The sequence below is a fragment of the Taudactylus pleione genome, unplaced genomic scaffold, assembly GCF_031769625.1.
Source record: "Taudactylus pleione unplaced genomic scaffold, aTauple2 ptg001300l, whole genome shotgun sequence".
NCBI lineage: Eukaryota > Metazoa > Chordata > Amphibia > Anura > Myobatrachidae > Taudactylus > Taudactylus pleione.
In genome coordinates, this window is record NW_028285700.1 from 21,731 (window position 1) to 39,605 (window position 17,875).

Consider the following 17,875-nt stretch of genomic DNA (forward strand, 5'->3'; position numbering starts at 1 on the left):
ATGCCGGGCGTCTAGGTTTAGGACCCCCCCGGGGGGGGGACTTGGGATTAGGCCCCCCCCCCCCCGGTGGACTTAGGGTTATGCAGCGGGGAAGGGGGAGGTTAGGGTTAGGCACTTGGGAGGGAGGTTAGGGTTAGGGGGTTAGCTGTTGGGCTTCCGCTGTCGGGAACTCTGCTTTTGTCGGCCAGGCACTGCCTGGAATCAAACCGGGACTGTGTGTCAGCCGGCAGTATTTCATACCGATTCCCTCACAGCTTGGCCCCCCGCTTTCTGATCTGTCTTGCCTCCCCAAAGGAATGGCCCGCTCCTGATGCTGACAGGATAATGAGAAGTCTTGTGTATTCAAACAGCGCTGGGGGGAGGAGGCTGTCTTTCAAGCAGCCAGTGAGAGCTGTGAGGGGGGGATGTGTGTCAGGTATCCAGTGAGAGCTGTGTGGGCAGGGTGAGCTGTGGGTCAGGCAGCCAGTGGGAGGGCCCACTAGCTCTCAGTGGGCACCTGCTAAACTGACCGTAGCTGACTATATACTACAGAAAAATAGAGGCACTGGTTAAGAAATAATACTTTTCTGTATTTACTACTAATAGCATGTGATACAATCCTGAGGCTTAAATGTTGTAAGTGCCACTTCTCATAATCTGACTTATATTGCATCAACAATAAGATAAAGCATTACAGATCTCACCTCACTAGTGTCTGGAGACGCAGCATCTGGACTAACCACTGTTTGTATTGTTGCCACAAAATCATTATTAATAGTTGTAGAGGCTGGTACCTAATAAAACAACAATAATATATGATTAATCAGAGACGGTCACCTCCCCAATAGTCTGGCTATCTGCGGTCTCTTGCATCAGAGCCAACCAGTATTTGTGGGCATAGAGGGTAACCAGAATTTGCAGACACCAGGGACAAAAGCTGTGTGCCAGCATTGTGACTAATCTGCATTCCCTGAAGCCAGGACAATACTCCTCAGGGTCATGTTACCTTTCCCTGGCTGAAAGAAATAGGACTGTTATGCCAATTAATATGCAATATAAGAATAGGGACACTATTTGCAGACTAAGTGAATCTGATTCCAGCAGCTTTAAGTGTCCCCTTCTCACAGTCTGACTTCATCTGAGTCTTTGCAATGACCCTATGCCCCTATGATTGAGGCAGTAACAGTCAGTAGATGGACAGTACGTCTATGGGGACAGGGTCTGCTCCGACTAACCAGGCACTGGCAGGAAGAGGACCTTTCCAAAAGGGCCCGTCATGGGGTAATCACCACCTTATAAGACATTATATATAGAAGAGGAATCTGGGTGTCCCGCTCTCACCCCTATGGCACTTGGCTCACTCCGGCGGCAGAAGACAAGAATTTGGGATTTGGAGTTATAGTAAGAGCCGTTGTGTCCGGGTAGATAAGAAATCCGTCTTTATGATACAATGAAACCGCGGCCGTTCTTGCACTTTAGTGAATCCTACAAGATGCCGTTTCAGACGTGCTAGAGCCCATGATTAATCCACTTCTCCCTCCTCCATTAGGACTTCCCGGGTCTAATGCTGGGTACACAATTGCAGATCAGATAAACGCTCTGACCCAGAAATCTCACAGAGGAGCAGATGCGACGACCAGTTGAATCGTGCAAGAACATCGTTCGAATGCCGGAGAGGATAGCCCATTTCCTGACATCAATTGTGACATGTGACTAAACGTGGATTCATCATTATAATTGGGGATGTCCCAAAGCAGTCCAGTTAAGGGCGGGGACGCTCCTTTGCTGAGAGGAGAATCTGGCGCCCAAAGGAAGCATCCTGAGAGGCGAAGGTGCCAAAAGCATAGACCCTCAGAAAGGTCTGAATGGAAGACCACGTGGACACCTTACACAACAGCCGAGGCGCCACGGCAAGCTGCCCACGAGGGGCCCACAGACTGAGTAGAGTGAGCCTTAACAGAGGCTGGAACAGGCAAGCCCTCCTGTGTATAAGCCTCAGAAATAGCCAAACGAAGCCATCTAGCCAAAGTTTGTTTGTTGGCCGGCCAACCCCTCTTGTGAAATCCAAAGAGGACGAATAAGGAATCAGATTTCCAAATGAAACTAGTCCGGTCCACATAGATCTTGAGAGCCCGGACCACATCCAAGAAGGCCTCACCCGCCGAGAGATCAGGTGACAATGGCCAGCACAACAATTTCCTGATTAATGTGGAATTTAGAAACCACCATAGGAAGAAAAATCGGACGAGTGCGAAGCACCGCCCTGTCCTGGTGATATATCAAAAATGGGGGACGGCAGGAAAGCGCCCCCAATTCTGACGCTCTCCTGGCTGAAGCAATCGCCAGGAGTAAGAGTCTTAGCAGTCAACCACTTGAGGTCCACTGACTCTAGTTGTTTGAATCGCAAGGAGCCACTGGGGGAACAAAGGGAGGCTGAACCCTTAGAACACCCTTGAAAAAGGTGCTGATAACTGGAAGTGGAGCTATCCTTCGCTGAAACCACACAGATAGTGCAGATACATGAAAATTTAAAAAGAAGCCAGGCGTAAGCAGAGGTCCAAATCAGACTGAAGGAACGCCAAAATCCTTGAAACACGAAACACTTGATCATATTTTCTCGTGTCACACCACTGAAAATAAGTATGTCACAATGTGGTAAATCCTGACTAAGGCAGGCTTGCGTGCCAGCAGCATCGTACTGATGACCGAGCTAGAAAAACTCTTAGACCTCAAGATGGATGTCTCAAGAGCCACGCCGTCAAAGACAGTCTAACCAAGTCCGTGTAAAGGCAAGGGACGTTGAGTCAGAAGGAACGGAAATGTCGATGGAGAGACTCCAAAGATCTGAGTACCAAGGACGTCTGGACCAAGCCGGAGCCACCAGCAAAAGCGTGCCGCCGTCCTGCCTGAATTTCCTTAGAACCCGAGGAAGCAGGGATATCGGAGGGAACAGGTACGCAAACTGGAAGGTCCACTTCACTGACAAAGCGTCTGTGACCGGGTGGCTTCCAGCCGTACTCCCGATCACAGGTTGGGGTTTCGATCCCCACTTGACCTTGGGGCATCAGGGATTCCCGCTTACCATCAGTGACCGCCTGTCACTGACCCCACCCACTGCGTCGTGGGCATAACGATGCCTCCACCAATCTCTACCATTGGCGTTTGGAACCGCTTCTTAGGTACACTCAGGCTCCTACCTCGGCACCTGGAACCGCTACTGCTGGCGTATGCGTTGACTAGCTGCGGCCACACCCCGATTGGTGTGTCGGCCGATTCTTTCTGATCCCTTGCAATGGACCAGGCTCTGCACGGTAGCTTGGCAGAGGGCTTGAACTTGGAGACGCGGAGCTCTTACCCAGAACAGCCAGAGAACGGAATAGCATTTGGCGCAATTCTGTTGGTCGCAGGATTGAGCCAATTGAAGTCAGGCAAGATGTTTATTGCTCAAAGTCTTAAAGAAGACTCAACCTTCCGGATGCAGAGGTATATTAGCATTACAGGAATCTTATCAATCAGCAGTTCTTCTTGTCAAAGAATTGACAGGGTTGTACAATTTTTACAAGACACTAAGCCTTCTCTTATGCTACTCCAATACACATTACCACAGGGGGCAAGTCCGCCCTGGGTTCCTCTTAGCCAATCAGGCTCTCTCACACAACATAAATATGTCTTACATTTTACAGAAATTAAATCAATTTCTTCAATACCATCCAAAAACATTTGGTTTCCTAAGCACAATCTGAGTTAGCATATACTGTTTCTGAAAAGGTAAATATAATGCAAATTCCTATTGCGTTCGTCCTGTCACACGTCTATGACTAAACCAGTTTGGGATTTCTGAGTCTTACACCTTCTAAGCTCTTACACAAAATAGAAGCTTCCTAAAACACTAATAACTTGATTTCCCCAAACTTGTTGGGTACTGTACCTAGAGACACACCGGAGACCTCTGCATTACATGTCACTGACAGTGCTGTAACCGAAGGTTTGGTCACTACGTCAGGATAAGTAACATGTCACTAGGAGGTGAGAATGTCTCATAACCATTCAAAATGTTACAGTCGTCTAAAACAAAATAACTTATACATTCCGTATAAGTGCATAGGCTAAACATGTATAAGTACATTTCCACAGCTGCGCACAGCACATTGAATATAACATGTTCAAACACATTACGTATACATTCGCAGTACGTGGCGCACTGCGCCTAAAGGAACTTTTAAAATGGTGCCGAGGCATGAGGGTTAATCTCTTCAGTGCCGTGGCAGCCATTTTAATCACGTGTGGTCAGCCTCCGGCCACAGCGTCCACCAAGCTTGTTTCGGCATCTCTTGTTCTGGACCCGTAACTGGCAACTTCTGACGGGAGGCCCTATTTGTCCACAAGGAGTTGAAACACCTCTTGGTGAAGAGACCATTCCCCGGGATGCACGTCGTGACGGCTGAGGAAGTCAGTCTCCCAATTGAGGACTCCTGGAATGAACACTGCCGAAATGGCTGGAAGGTGGCACTCTGCCCAAGTCAGGATGCGTGACACGTCTATCATCGCTGCTCGACTGCGAGTGCCCCCTTGATGGTTGATGTACGCCACCAAGGTGGCGTTGTCGGACTGAACCTGCACGGCTTTTCCTTGAAGAACGTGACTTGACAACTGGAAGGTCCTGTACACGGCCCGAAGTTCCAGAATGTTGATCGGAAGAACCCAGTCCGGGATCCAAAAGGGTCGACCCCTGGTGAGATGAGATGTCTGAAGCCACCAAGACAGAGACAGGCGCACCTCCGGAGACAACACCAGCATCAGTGTCCTGATCCGGTGTGGTAACCCTTTCCATTTGGAAAAGAATCAGCTGGGACTGGGAATATTCCACCATGTCGAACGTGGACAACATGGACCCTAGAACCAGCATTGCAGAGTGAACCGACACCCTGCAACTGTTCAGACAACTGCGTACCCGCAGTTGTAGGGGGGAGATCTTTTCTGGGGTTAGAAAGATCCTCTGCTGACAAGCGATTGTCAGGTGTAGATGTCGTAGAAGTACTTCCGGAGAGCCTGCCAGCAATAGGAGGTCGTCGAGATACGGCAGAAGCCGTATACCTTGGCTGCACAGATGGGCAGCCATGACAGCCATAATTTTGGTGAATACCCTTGGAGCCGTGGAGAGGCCAAACGGCAGTGCCTGAAACTGGAAGTGTTGCTGCCATATAGCAAACCGCAGATAACACTGGTGTAAAGGCGCTATGGGAACATGAAGGTAGGCATTCTGGATGTCCAGCGAGACCATGCAATCCTCAGGTTCCATAGCCAGAATGATGGAATGCAAAGTTTCCATCCTGAATTTGGGCACTCTGAGGAACTTGTTCAGAGACTTTAGGTAAAGGATAGGCCGAAGAGACCCATTTGGTTTCTGAACCAGACACAGATTAGAGAGTAGTAACCAGTCCCACACTGAGAAAGCGGAACTGGAACAATGACCCCTGCTTTCAGGAAGGACTCTATGGCTCCCCGAATCTGCAAGGCCTTGGTCTCGTCCAGAGGAGGACTCGTGCAGAAGAACTGGTGGGGAGGTCTGTGACGAAAGGAGAGGGTGTACCCCTGAGAGACCACTTCTTGTACCCAAGCATCCGTAGTGATATTGCATCGAAAGCCACCTCACCAATATAGGCGGCGGCATCTGTCCCACTAAAGCTCTCTGAGCCTCAAGAGCCTCCTCAGGGAAAGTATCCTCCAGCACATTGGCCCAGCTCTCAATGGCCTTAGCCACCCAATAGATAGCCTTGGACGGACGGGTCACAGCCTCTGAGAGAGAATAGATTGATTTCAAGCAAGTCTCCACCTTCCTGTCCGTGGAATCTTTTAGGGATGAAATGGAAGGCATAGGCAGTGTAGCACTCTTGATTAAGAGAGTAACGTGAGAATCTACCGCAGGCAGAGTTTTCCACTTTTTGCAATGACCTGCAGGAAACTACGTTTTTGTGGCTGATACCTCTTACTAGGCGATTGCCAGGCCTCCGCCATGTGGTCTGTCAGCTGGTCAGAGAGGAAAAACTGCTGAAGTCACTTTTTGCCTGTTTGAAATTCAGGTATTTGGACTTAGGGGCCGGGATGTCATCCTCTATTTCAAGAATAGATTGAACCGCTCTTACCAATGCCGGCACATTAATAGAAGATTTAGGTTCCACCTCCCGGACAGGGGAGTCAGAGCCCTCAAGCATTTCCCCATCATCCGAGGACGCATCTATGTCAGACAGTTGCGTAGGCTGGGATGACATAACAGGACGTTTAGACGCCTTCTGAGGCTTTTCACTCCGTAGCATAGTTTAAAAGGCCGAAGATGAGGCCGCTAAACTCTGGGTTGAACTAAAGAACACATCCACCCAAGGTGGCTGACCAGATTGTGGAAGTCCCTGGAAGGGAACAACACTTAAGACACCGGAGGAGACAGAATATAGAGCGGTAACCCCTGATAGGGAGTAACAGTGAGGCCCAGGAGTAGACTGCAATAATTGCGGGATACCCTGAGAGGGGAGGATGGCTGTTTGGGGTAACCCCATATGGGGGAGAACGGCCGGGACCGCCAGGCAATCCGCAATGGAGGCCAGCACCTGAGAAAACACCGCCCACAGAAGGTCCTGTCCCATATTTTGGGGGTTGGAGGGACCAAACAACTGATAGCCCATCCTGTGATAAATCCTCCTTACACGCCACTGCAGGAGAGCCGTGTGGGAGCAGCGGAACGCTCAACTTACTTGTCAGACATGGCTGAGTGAATGAATGTATGTATGTATGTATGTATGTATGTATGTATGTATGTATGTATATAGAATATGATGGAAAGTCCGGCAGCGATCAACTGGGGAATCCACAAGCATGCAACACACAGGTCCACAGATATGGTACCGTGTAGCACACAACTGTACGTGGCCGACCTCACAAATACATGTTTTTATATGAGTGAGATCAGAGAAAAGCCTTTCCCACATGCACATGTCAGGGCTTTAGGAGAAGGAAAGGGATAGGTCTAGACCAGTGGTGTCAAACTCGGGCCCTCTAGCTGCTGTGAAACTACATATCCCAGTATGCCCTAACAGCAAAACTCTGGCAGTGCATGCTGGGATGTGTAGTTCCACTGCAGCTAAAGGCCAGAGTTGAACACCACTGGTATAGACTGACAGTTTTAGAACTCTGAGGTGCCTGTGGCTCGGGGGGTATAGAGGAGGATGGACCCAGCGCATCCTGGGAGCAGCAAAAGCTTTAACTGCGTGGTGCCCGTGGGTCCAGATCCAGCTATACCCCAACGTCAACCCTGTGGACCCCCTATGGACCCTGAAGAAGAAACAAGAAATATGTCGGAGAACATTCTCCCGCACTGACCGGACTGTCCTCCGGCGTCTTCACACTCTCCTGCAGTTTCTGCTGACTGATCCGCTCTTTCTGCCTCTGAAATATTACACAAAAAAGCAGAAAGTTATCTCTACACATTCATTTACACAAGACCAAAGTCCCAGAATACCAAGCCTGGAAATCACTCGTACAGAGTCTCTGCAATCTCTCAGAGTGAGGCCGCACTAAATGCGCAAACAGTAATCACAATATCACAGCAACCATCCGCACCCAGCCGTCACACTGTCACAGCAACCATCCGCACCCAGCCGTCACATCGTCACAGCAACCATCCGCACCCAGCCATCACACCGTCACAGCAATCATCCGCACCCAGCCGTGGCACCATCACAGCAATCATCCGTACCCAACCGTCACAGCAATCATCCGCACCCAGCCGTCACAGCAATCATCCGCACCCAGCCGTCATACCGTCACAACAATCATCCGCACACCCAGCCGTCACACAGTCACAGCAGTCATCAGCACACCCAGCCGTTACATCAATCATCCGCACCCAGCCATCACACCGTCACAGCAATCATCCGCACCCAGCCGTCACACCGTCACAGCAATCATCCGCACACCCAGCCATCACACCGTCACAGCAATCATCCGCACCCAGCCGTCACACCGTCACAGCAACCATCCACACACCCAGCCGTCACAGCAATCATCCGCACCCAGCCGTCACACTGTCACAGCAATCATCCGCACCCAGCCGTCACACTGTCACAGCAATCATCCGCACCCAGCCGTCACACCGTCATAGCAATCATCCGCACCCAGCCGTCACACTGTCACAGCAATCATCAGCACCCAGCCGTCACACTGTCACAGCAATCATCCGCACCCAGCCGTCACACTGTCACAGCAATCATCCGCACCCAGCCGTCACACTGTCACAGCAATCATCCATACCCTGCCGTCACACCGTCACAGCAACCATCCGCACCCAGCCGTCACACCGTCACAGCAATCATCCGCACACCCAGCCGTCACACCGTCACAGCAATCATCCGCACACCCAGCCGTCACACCGTCACAGCAATCATCCGCACACCCAGCCGTCACACCGTCACAGCAATCATCCGCACACCCAGCCGTCACACCGTCACAGCAGTCATCCGCACACCCAGCCGTCACAGCAATCATCCACACCCAGCCGTCACACCGTCACAGCAACCATCCACACACCCAGCCGTCACAGCAATCATCCGCACCCAGCCGTCACACTGTCACAGCAATCATCCGCACCCAGCCGTCACACTGTCACAGCAATCATCCGCACCCAGCCGTCACACTGTCACAGCAATCATCCATACCCTGCCGTCACACCGTCACAGCAACCATCCGCACCCAGCCGTCACACCGTCACAGCAATCATCCGCACACCCAGCCGTCACACAGTCACAGCAACCATCCACACACCCAGCCGTCACAGCAATCATCCGCACCCAGCCGTCACACTGTCACAGCAATCATCCACACCCAGCCGTCACACCGTCACAGCAATCATCCGCACACAGCCGTCACACTGTCACAGCAATCATCCATACCCTGCCGTCACACCGTCACAGCAACCATCCGCACCCAGCCGTCACACCGTCACAGCAATCAGCGGGACCCAGCCATCAGAGCAATCATCCGCACACCCAGCCGTCACACCGTCACAGCAATCATCCGCACACCCAGCCGTCACACCGTCACAGCAACCATCCGCACCCAGCCGTCACAGCAATCATCTGCACCCAGCCGTCACACCGTCACAGCAATCATCCGCACCCAGCCGTCACACTGTCACAGCAATCATCCGCACCCAGTCGTCATACCGTCACAACAATTATCCGCACACCCAGCCGTCACACCGTCACAGCAATCATCAGCACACAGCCTTCACAGCAATCACCGCACACAGCCGTCACACCGTTACAGCAATCATCCGCACCCAGCCATCACACCGTCACAGCAATCATCCGCACCCAGCCGTCATACCGTCACAAAAATCATCCGCATACCCAGCCGTCACACCGTCACAGCAATCATCCGCACACAGCCTTCACAGCAATCATCCGCACCCAGCCGTCACACCATTACAGCAATCATCCGCACACCCAGCCGTCACACCGGCACAGCAACCATCCGCACCCAGCCGTCACAGCAACCATCCACACACCCAGCCGTCACAGCAACCATCCACACACCCAGCCGTCACACCGTCACAGCAACCATCCACACACCCAGCCGTCACACCGTCACAGCAACCATCCACACACCCAGCCGTCACACCGTCACAACAACCATCCACACACCCAGCCGTCACACCGTCACAACAACCATCCACACACCCAGCCGTCACACCGTCACAGCAACCATCCACACACCCAGCCGTCACACCGTCACAGTAATCATCCGCACCCAGCCATCACACTGTCACAGCAATCATCCGCACCCAGCCGTCACACTGTCACAGCAATCATCCGACACCCAGCCGTCACACTGTCACAGCAACCATCTACACCCAGCCGTCACACCGTCAAAGCAATCATCCGCACCCAGCCGTCACACCGGCACAGCAATCATCCGCACCCAGCCGTCACAGCAATCATCCGCACCCAGCCGTCACACCGTCACAGCAATCATCCGCACCCAGCCGTCACAGCAATCATCCGCACCCAGCCGTCATACCGTCACAACAATCATCCGCACACCCAGCCGTCACACCGTCACAGCAATCATCCGCACCCAGCCGTCACACCGTCACAGCAATCATCCGCACCCAGCCGACACACCGTCACAGCAATCATCCGCACACCCAGCCGTCACAGCAATCATCCGAACCCAGCCGTCACACCGTCACAGCAATCATCCGCACACCCAGCCGTCACACCGTCACAGCAACCATCCGCACCCAGCCGTCACACCGTCACAGCAACCATCCACACACCCAGCCGTCACACCGTCACAGCAACCATCCACACACCCAGCCATCACACCGTCACAGCAATCATCCGCACCCAGCCGTCACACCGTCACAGCAATCATCCGCACCCAGCCGTCACAGCAATCATCCGCACCCAACCGTCACACTGTCACAGCAATCATCCACACCCTGCCGTCACACCGTCACAGCAACCATCCGCACCCAGCCGTCACACCGTCACAGCAATCATCCGCACCCAGCCATCACACCGTCACAGCAATCATCCGCACCCAGCCGTCACACCGTCACAGCAATCATCCACACCCAGCCGTCACACCGTCACAGCAATCATCCACACACCCAGCCGTCACACCGTCACAGCAACCATCCGCACCCAGCCGTCACAGCAATCATCCGCACACCCAGCCATCACACCGTCACAGCAATCATCCGCACCCAGCCGTCACACTGTCACAGCAATCATCCGCACCCAGCCGTCACACTGTCACAGCAATCATCCGCGTCACAGCAATCATCCGCACCCAGCCGTCACACCGTCACAGCAATCATCCGCACACCCAGCCGTCACAGCAATCATCCGCACACCCAGCCGTCACACCGTCACAGCAATCATCCGCACACCCAGCCGTCACACCGTCACAGCAATCATCCGCACACCCAGCCGTCACACCGTCACAGCAGTCATCCGCACACCCAGCCGTCACAGCAATCATCCACACCCAGCCGTCACACCGTCACAGCAATCATCCGCACACCCAGCCGTCACAGCAATCATCCGCACCCAGCCGTCACACCGTCACAGCAATCATCCGCACACCCAGCCGTCACAGCAATCATTCGCACCCAGCAGTCACAGCAATCATCCGCACACCCAACCGTCACAGCAATCATCTGCACACCCAGCGTCACACAGTCACAGAAATCATCCGCACCCAACCGTCACAGCAATCATCCGCACCCAGCCGTCACAGCAATCATCCGCACCCAGCCGTCACACCGTCACAGCAATCATCCGCACACCCAGCCATCACACCGTCACAGCAATCATCCGCACCCAGCCGTCACACCGTCACAGCAACCATCCACACACCCAGCCGTCACAGCAATCATCCGCACCCAGCCGTCACACTGTCACAGCAATCATCCGCACCCAGCCGTCACACTGTCACAGCAATCATCCGCACCCAGCCGTCACACCGTCACAGCAATCATCCGCACCCAGCCGTCACACCGTCACAGCAATCATCCGCACCCAGCCGTCACACTGTCACAGCAATCATCGCACCCAGCCGTCACACTGTCACAGCAATCATCCGCACCCAGCCGTCACACTGTCACAGCAATCATCCGCACCCAGCCGTCACACTGTCACAGCAATCATCCATACCCTGCCGTCACAGCAACCATCCGCACCCAGCCGTCACACCGTCACAGCAATCATCCGCACACCCAGCCGTCACACTGTCACAGCAATCATCCGCACCCAGCCGTCACACCGTCACAGCAATCATCCGCACACAGCCGTCACACTGTCACAGCAATCATCCGCACACAGCCGTCACAGCAACCATCCGCACCCAGCCGTCACACCGTCACAGCAATCAGCGGGACCCAGCCATCAGAGCAATCATCCGCACACCCAGCCGTCACACCGTCACAGCAATCATCCGCACACCCAGCCGTCACACCGTCACAGCAATCATCCGCACACCCAGCCGTCACACCGTCACAGCAACCATCCGCACCCAGCCGTCACAGCAATCATCTGCACCCAGCCGTCACAGTGTCACAGCAATCATCCGCACCCAGCAATGGAGGCCAGCACCTGAGAAAACACCGCCCACGGAAGGTCCTGTCCCATATTTGGGGGGTTGGAGGGACCAAACAACTGATAGCCCATCCTGTGATAAATCCTCCTTACACGCCACTGCAGGAGAGCTGTGTGGGAGCAGCGGAACGCTCAACTTACTTGTCAGACATGGCTGAGTGAATGTATGTATGTATGTATGTGACACTGTCACAGCAATCATCCGCACCCAGCCGTCACACTGTCACAGCAATCATCCGCACCCAGCCGTCACAGCAATCATCCGCACCCAGCCGTCACACCGTCACAGCAATCAACCGCACACCCAGCCGTCACACTGTCACAGCAACCATCTACACCCAGCCGTCACACTGTCACAGCAATCATCCGCACCCAGCCGTCACAGCAATCATCCGCACCCAGCCGTCACACCGTCACAGCAATCATCCGCACACCCAGCCGTCACACTGTCACAGCAACCATCTACACCCAGCCGTCACACTGTCACAGCAACCATCTGCACCCAGCCGTCACACCGTCACAGCAATCATCCGCACCCAGCCGTCACACTGTCACAGCAATCATCCGCACCCAGTCGTCATACCGTCACAACAATTATCCGCACACCCAGCCGTCACACCGTCACAGCAATCATCAGCACACAGCCTTCACAGCAATCACCGCACACAGCCGTCACACCGTTACAGCAATCATCCGCACCCAGCCATCACACCGTCACAGCAATCATCCGCACACCCAGCCGTCACACCGTCACAGCAACCATCCGCACCCAGCCATCACACCGTCACAGCAACCATCCACACACCCAGCCGTCACACCGTCACAGCAACCATCCACACACCCAGCCGTCACACCGTCACAGCAACCATCCACACACCCAGCCGTCACACTGTCAAAGCAATCATCCGCACCCAGCCGTCACACCGTCACAGCAAACATCCGAACAATCAGCCGTAACACTGTCACAGCAATCATCCGCACCCAGCCGTCACACTGTCACAGCAATCATCCGACACCCAGCCGTCACACTGTCACAGCAACCATCTACACCCAGCCGTCACACCGTCAAAGCAATCATCCGCACCCAGCCGTCACACCGTCACAGCAATCATCCGCACCCAGACGTCACACCGTCACAGCAATCATCCGCAGCCAGCCACAGCAATCATCCGCACCCAGCCGTCATACAGTCACAAAAATCATCCGCATACCCAGCCGTCACACCGTCACAGCAATCATCCGCACACAGCCTTCACAGCAATCATCCGCACCCAGCCGTCACACCGTTACAGCAATCATCCGCACACCCAGCCGTCACACCGGCACAGCAACCATCCGCACCCAGCCGTCACAGCAACCATCCACACACCCAGCCGTCACACCGTCACAGCAACCATCCACACACCCAGCCGTCACACCGTCACAGCAACCATCCACACACCCAGCCGTCACACCGTCACAGCAACCATCCACACACCCAGCCGTCACAACAACCATCCACACACCCAGCCGTCACACCGTCACAGCAACCATCCACACACCCAGCCGTCACACCGTCACAGCAATCATCCGCACCCAGCCGTCACACTGTCACAGCAATCATCCGCACCCAGCCGTCACACTGTCACAGCAATCATCCGACACCCAGCCGTCACACTGTCACAGCAACCATCTACACAAAGCCGTCACACCGTCAAAGCAATCATCCGCACCCACCCGTCACACCGTCACAGCAATCATCCGCACCCAGCCGTCACACCGTCACAGCAATCATCCGCACCCAGCCGTCACAGCAATCATCCGCACCCAGCCGTCACACCGTCACAGCAATCATCCGCACCCAGCCGTCACAGCAATCATCCGCACCCAGCCGTCATACCGTCACAACAATCATCCGCACACCCAGCCGTCACACCGTCACAGCAATCATACGCACCCAGCCGTCACACCGTCACAGCAATCATCCGCACCCAGCCGTCACACCGTCACAGCAATCATCCGCACACCCAGCCGTCACAGCAATCATCCGAACCCAGCCGTCACACCAATCATCCGCACACCCAGCCGTCACACCGTCACAGCAACCATCCGCACCCAGCCGTCACACCGTCACAGCAACCATCCACACACCCAGCCGTCACACCGTCACAGCAACCATCCACACACCCAGCCGTCACACCGTCACAGCAACCATCCACACACCCAGCCATCACACCGTCACAGCAATCATCCGCACCCAGCCGTCACACCGTCAAAGCAATCATCCGCACCCAGCCGTCACAGCAATCATCCGCACCCAGCCGTCACACTGTCACAGCAATCATCCACACCCTGCCGTCACACCGTCACAGCAACCATCCGCACCCAGCCGTCACACCGTCACAGCAATCATCCGCACCCAGCCGTCACAGCAATCATCCGCACCCAGCCGTCACAGCAATCATCCGCACCCAGCCGCCACACCGTCACAGCAACCATCCACACACCCAGCCGTCACACCGTCACAGCAACCATCCGCACCCAGCCGTCACAGCAATCATCCGCACACCCATCCATCACAACGTCACAGCAATCATCCGCACACCCAGCCGTCACACCGTCACAGCAACCATCCGCACCCAGCCGTCACAGCAATCATCCGCACCCAGCCGTCACACTGTCACAGCAATCATCCGCACCCAGCCGTCACACTGTCACAGCAATCATCCGCACCCAGCCGTCACACCGTCACAGCAATCATCCGCGTCACAGCAATCATCCGCACCCAGCCGTCACACCGTCACAGCAATCATCCGCACACCCAGCCGTCACAGCAATCATCCGCACACCCAGCCGTCACACCGTCACAGCAATCATCCGCACACCCAGCCGTCACACCGTCACAGCAATCATCCGCACACCCAGCCGTCACACCGTCACAGCAATCATCCGCACACCCAGCCGTCACAGCAATCATCCGCACCCAGCCGTCACACCGTCACAGCAATCATCCGCACACCCAGCCGTCACAGCAATCATCCGCACCCAGCCGTCACACCGTCACAGCAATCATCCGCACACCCAGCCGTCACAGCAATCATCCGCACCCAGCAGTCACAGCAATCATCCGCACACCCAAACGTCATAGCAATCATCCGCACACCCAGCGTCACACAGTCACAGAAATCATCCGCACCCAGCCGTCACAGCAATCATCCGCACCCAGCCGTCACACCGTCACAGCAATCATCAGCACACCCAGCCATCACACCGTCACAGCAATCATCCGCACCCAGCCGTCACACCATCACAGCAATCATCCGCACCCAGCCGTCACAGCAATCATCCAAACCCAGCCGTCACACCGTCACAGCAACCATCCGCACACCCAGCCGTCACACCGTCACAGCAATCATCCGCACACCCAGCCGTCACAGCAATCATCCGCACCCAGCCGTCACACCGTCACAGCAATCATCCGCACACCCAGCCGTCACAGCAATCATCCGCACCCAGCAGTCACAGCAATCATCCGCACACCCAACCGTCACAGCAATCATCCGCACACCCAGCGTCACACAGTCACAGAAATCATCCGCACCCAGCCGTCACAGCAATCATCCGCACCCAGCCGTCACACCGTCACAGCAATCATCAGCACACCCAGCCATCACACCGTCACAGCAATCATCCGCACCCAGCCGTCACACCGTCACAGCAATCATCCGCACCCAGCCGTCACAGCAATCATCCGCACCCAGCCGTCACAGCAACCATCCGCACACCCAGCCGTCACACCGTCACAGCAATCATCCGCACCCAGCCGTCACAGCAACCATCCGCACCCAGCCGTCACACCGTCACAGGAATCATCCGCACCCAGCCATCACACCGTCACAGCAATCATCCGCACCCAGCCGTCACAGCAATCATCCGCACCCAGCCGTCACAGCAATCATCCGCACCCAGCCGTCACAGCAATCATCCGCACCCAGCCGTCACACCGTCACAGCAAACATCCGCACCCAGCCGTCACAGCAATCAACCGCACCCAGCCGTCACACCGTCACAGCAATCATCCGCACCCAGCCGTCACACCGTCACAGCAATCATCCGCACCCAGCCGTCACAGCAATCATACGCACCCAGCCGTCACAGCAATCATCCGCACCCAGCCGTCACAGCAATCATCCGCACCCAGCCGTCACAGCAATCATCCGCACCCAGCCGTCATAGCAATCATCCGCACCCAGCCGTCACACCGTCACAGCAACCATCCGCACACCCAGCCGTCACACCGTCACAGCAATCAACCGCACCCAGCCGTCACACCGTCACAGCAACCATCCGCACCCAGCCGTCACACCGTCACAGCAATCATCCGCACCCAGCCATCACACCGTCACAGCAATCATCCGCACCCAGCCGTCACAGCAATCATCCGCACCCAGCCGTCACAGCAATCATCCGCACCCAGCCGTCACACCGTCACAGCAATCATCCGCACCCAGCCGTCACAGCAATCATCCGCACCCAGCCATCACACCGTCACAGCAATCATCCGCACACCCAGCCATCACACCGTCACAGCAATCATCCGCACCCAGCCGTCACACCGTCACAGCAATCATCCGCACCCAGCCGTCACAGCAATCATACGCACCCAGCCGTCACAGCAATCATCCGCACCCAGCCGTCACAGCAATCATCCGCACCCAGCCGTCACAGCAATCATCCGCACCCAGCCGTCACAGCAATCATCCGCACCCAGCCGTCACAGCAATCATCCGCACCCAGCCGTCACAGCAATCATCCGCACCCAGCCGTCACACCGTCACAGCAATCATCCGCACCCAGCCATCACAGCAATCATCAGCACCCAGCCGTCATACCGTCACAACAATCATCCGCACACCCAGCCGTCACACCGTCACAGCAATCATCCGCACACAGCCTTCACAGCAATCATCCGCACCCAGCCGTCACACCGTCACAGCAATCATCCGCACACCCAGCCGTCACAGCAGTCATCCGCACCCAGCCATCACACCGTCACAGCAATCATCCGCACACCCAGCCGTCACACCGTCACAGCAACCATCTGCACCCAGCCGTCACACCGTCACAGCAACCATCCACACACCCAGCCGTCACACCGTCACAGCAACCATCCACACACCCAGCCATCACACCGTCACAGCAATCATCCGCACCCAGCCGTCACAGCAATCATCCGCACCCAGCCGTCACACTGTCACAGCATTCATCCACACCCAGCCGTCATGTCACAGCAATCATCCGCACCCAGCCGTCACAGCAATCATCCGCACACAGCCGTCACACTGTCACAGCAATCATCCATACCCTGCCGTCACACCGTCACAGCAACCATCCGCACCCAGCCGTCACACCGTCACAGCAACCATCCACACACCCAGCCGTCACACCGTCACAGCAACCATCCGCACCCGGCCGTCACAGTAATCATCCGCACACCCAACCATCACACCGTCACAGCAATCATCCGCACACCCAGCCATCACACTGTCACAGCAATCATCCGCGTCACAGCAATCATCCGCACCCAGCCGTCACACCGTCACAGCAATCATCCGCACACCCAGCCGTCACACCGTCACAGCAATCATCAGCACACCCAGCCGTCACACCGTCAGAGCAATCATCCGCACACCAAGCCGTCACAGCAATCATCCGCACCCAGCCGTCACACCAATAATCCGCACACCCAGCCGTCACAGCAATCA

General features: G+C 55.3%; 1 protein-coding gene across 1 annotated transcript in view; it reads right to left on the bottom strand.

The window, feature by feature from the left end:
* Window positions 1-683: 683 nt before the first annotated feature.
* The window catches only part of LOC148443327 (uncharacterized), a gene marked incomplete at its 3' end in the record, with an annotated part of 106,984 nt that continues 89,792 nt past the window's right edge, over window positions 684-17,875 (bottom strand). The window contains exons 4-5 of the mRNA XM_088462974.1: window positions 7,351-7,416; window positions 684-773 (exon numbers count right to left, since the gene is read on the bottom strand). Of these exons, the coding sequence (XP_088319100.1) occupies window positions 684-773; window positions 7,351-7,416 (156 nt within the window). The remainder of the gene's footprint in view (window positions 774-7,350; window positions 7,417-17,875) is intronic.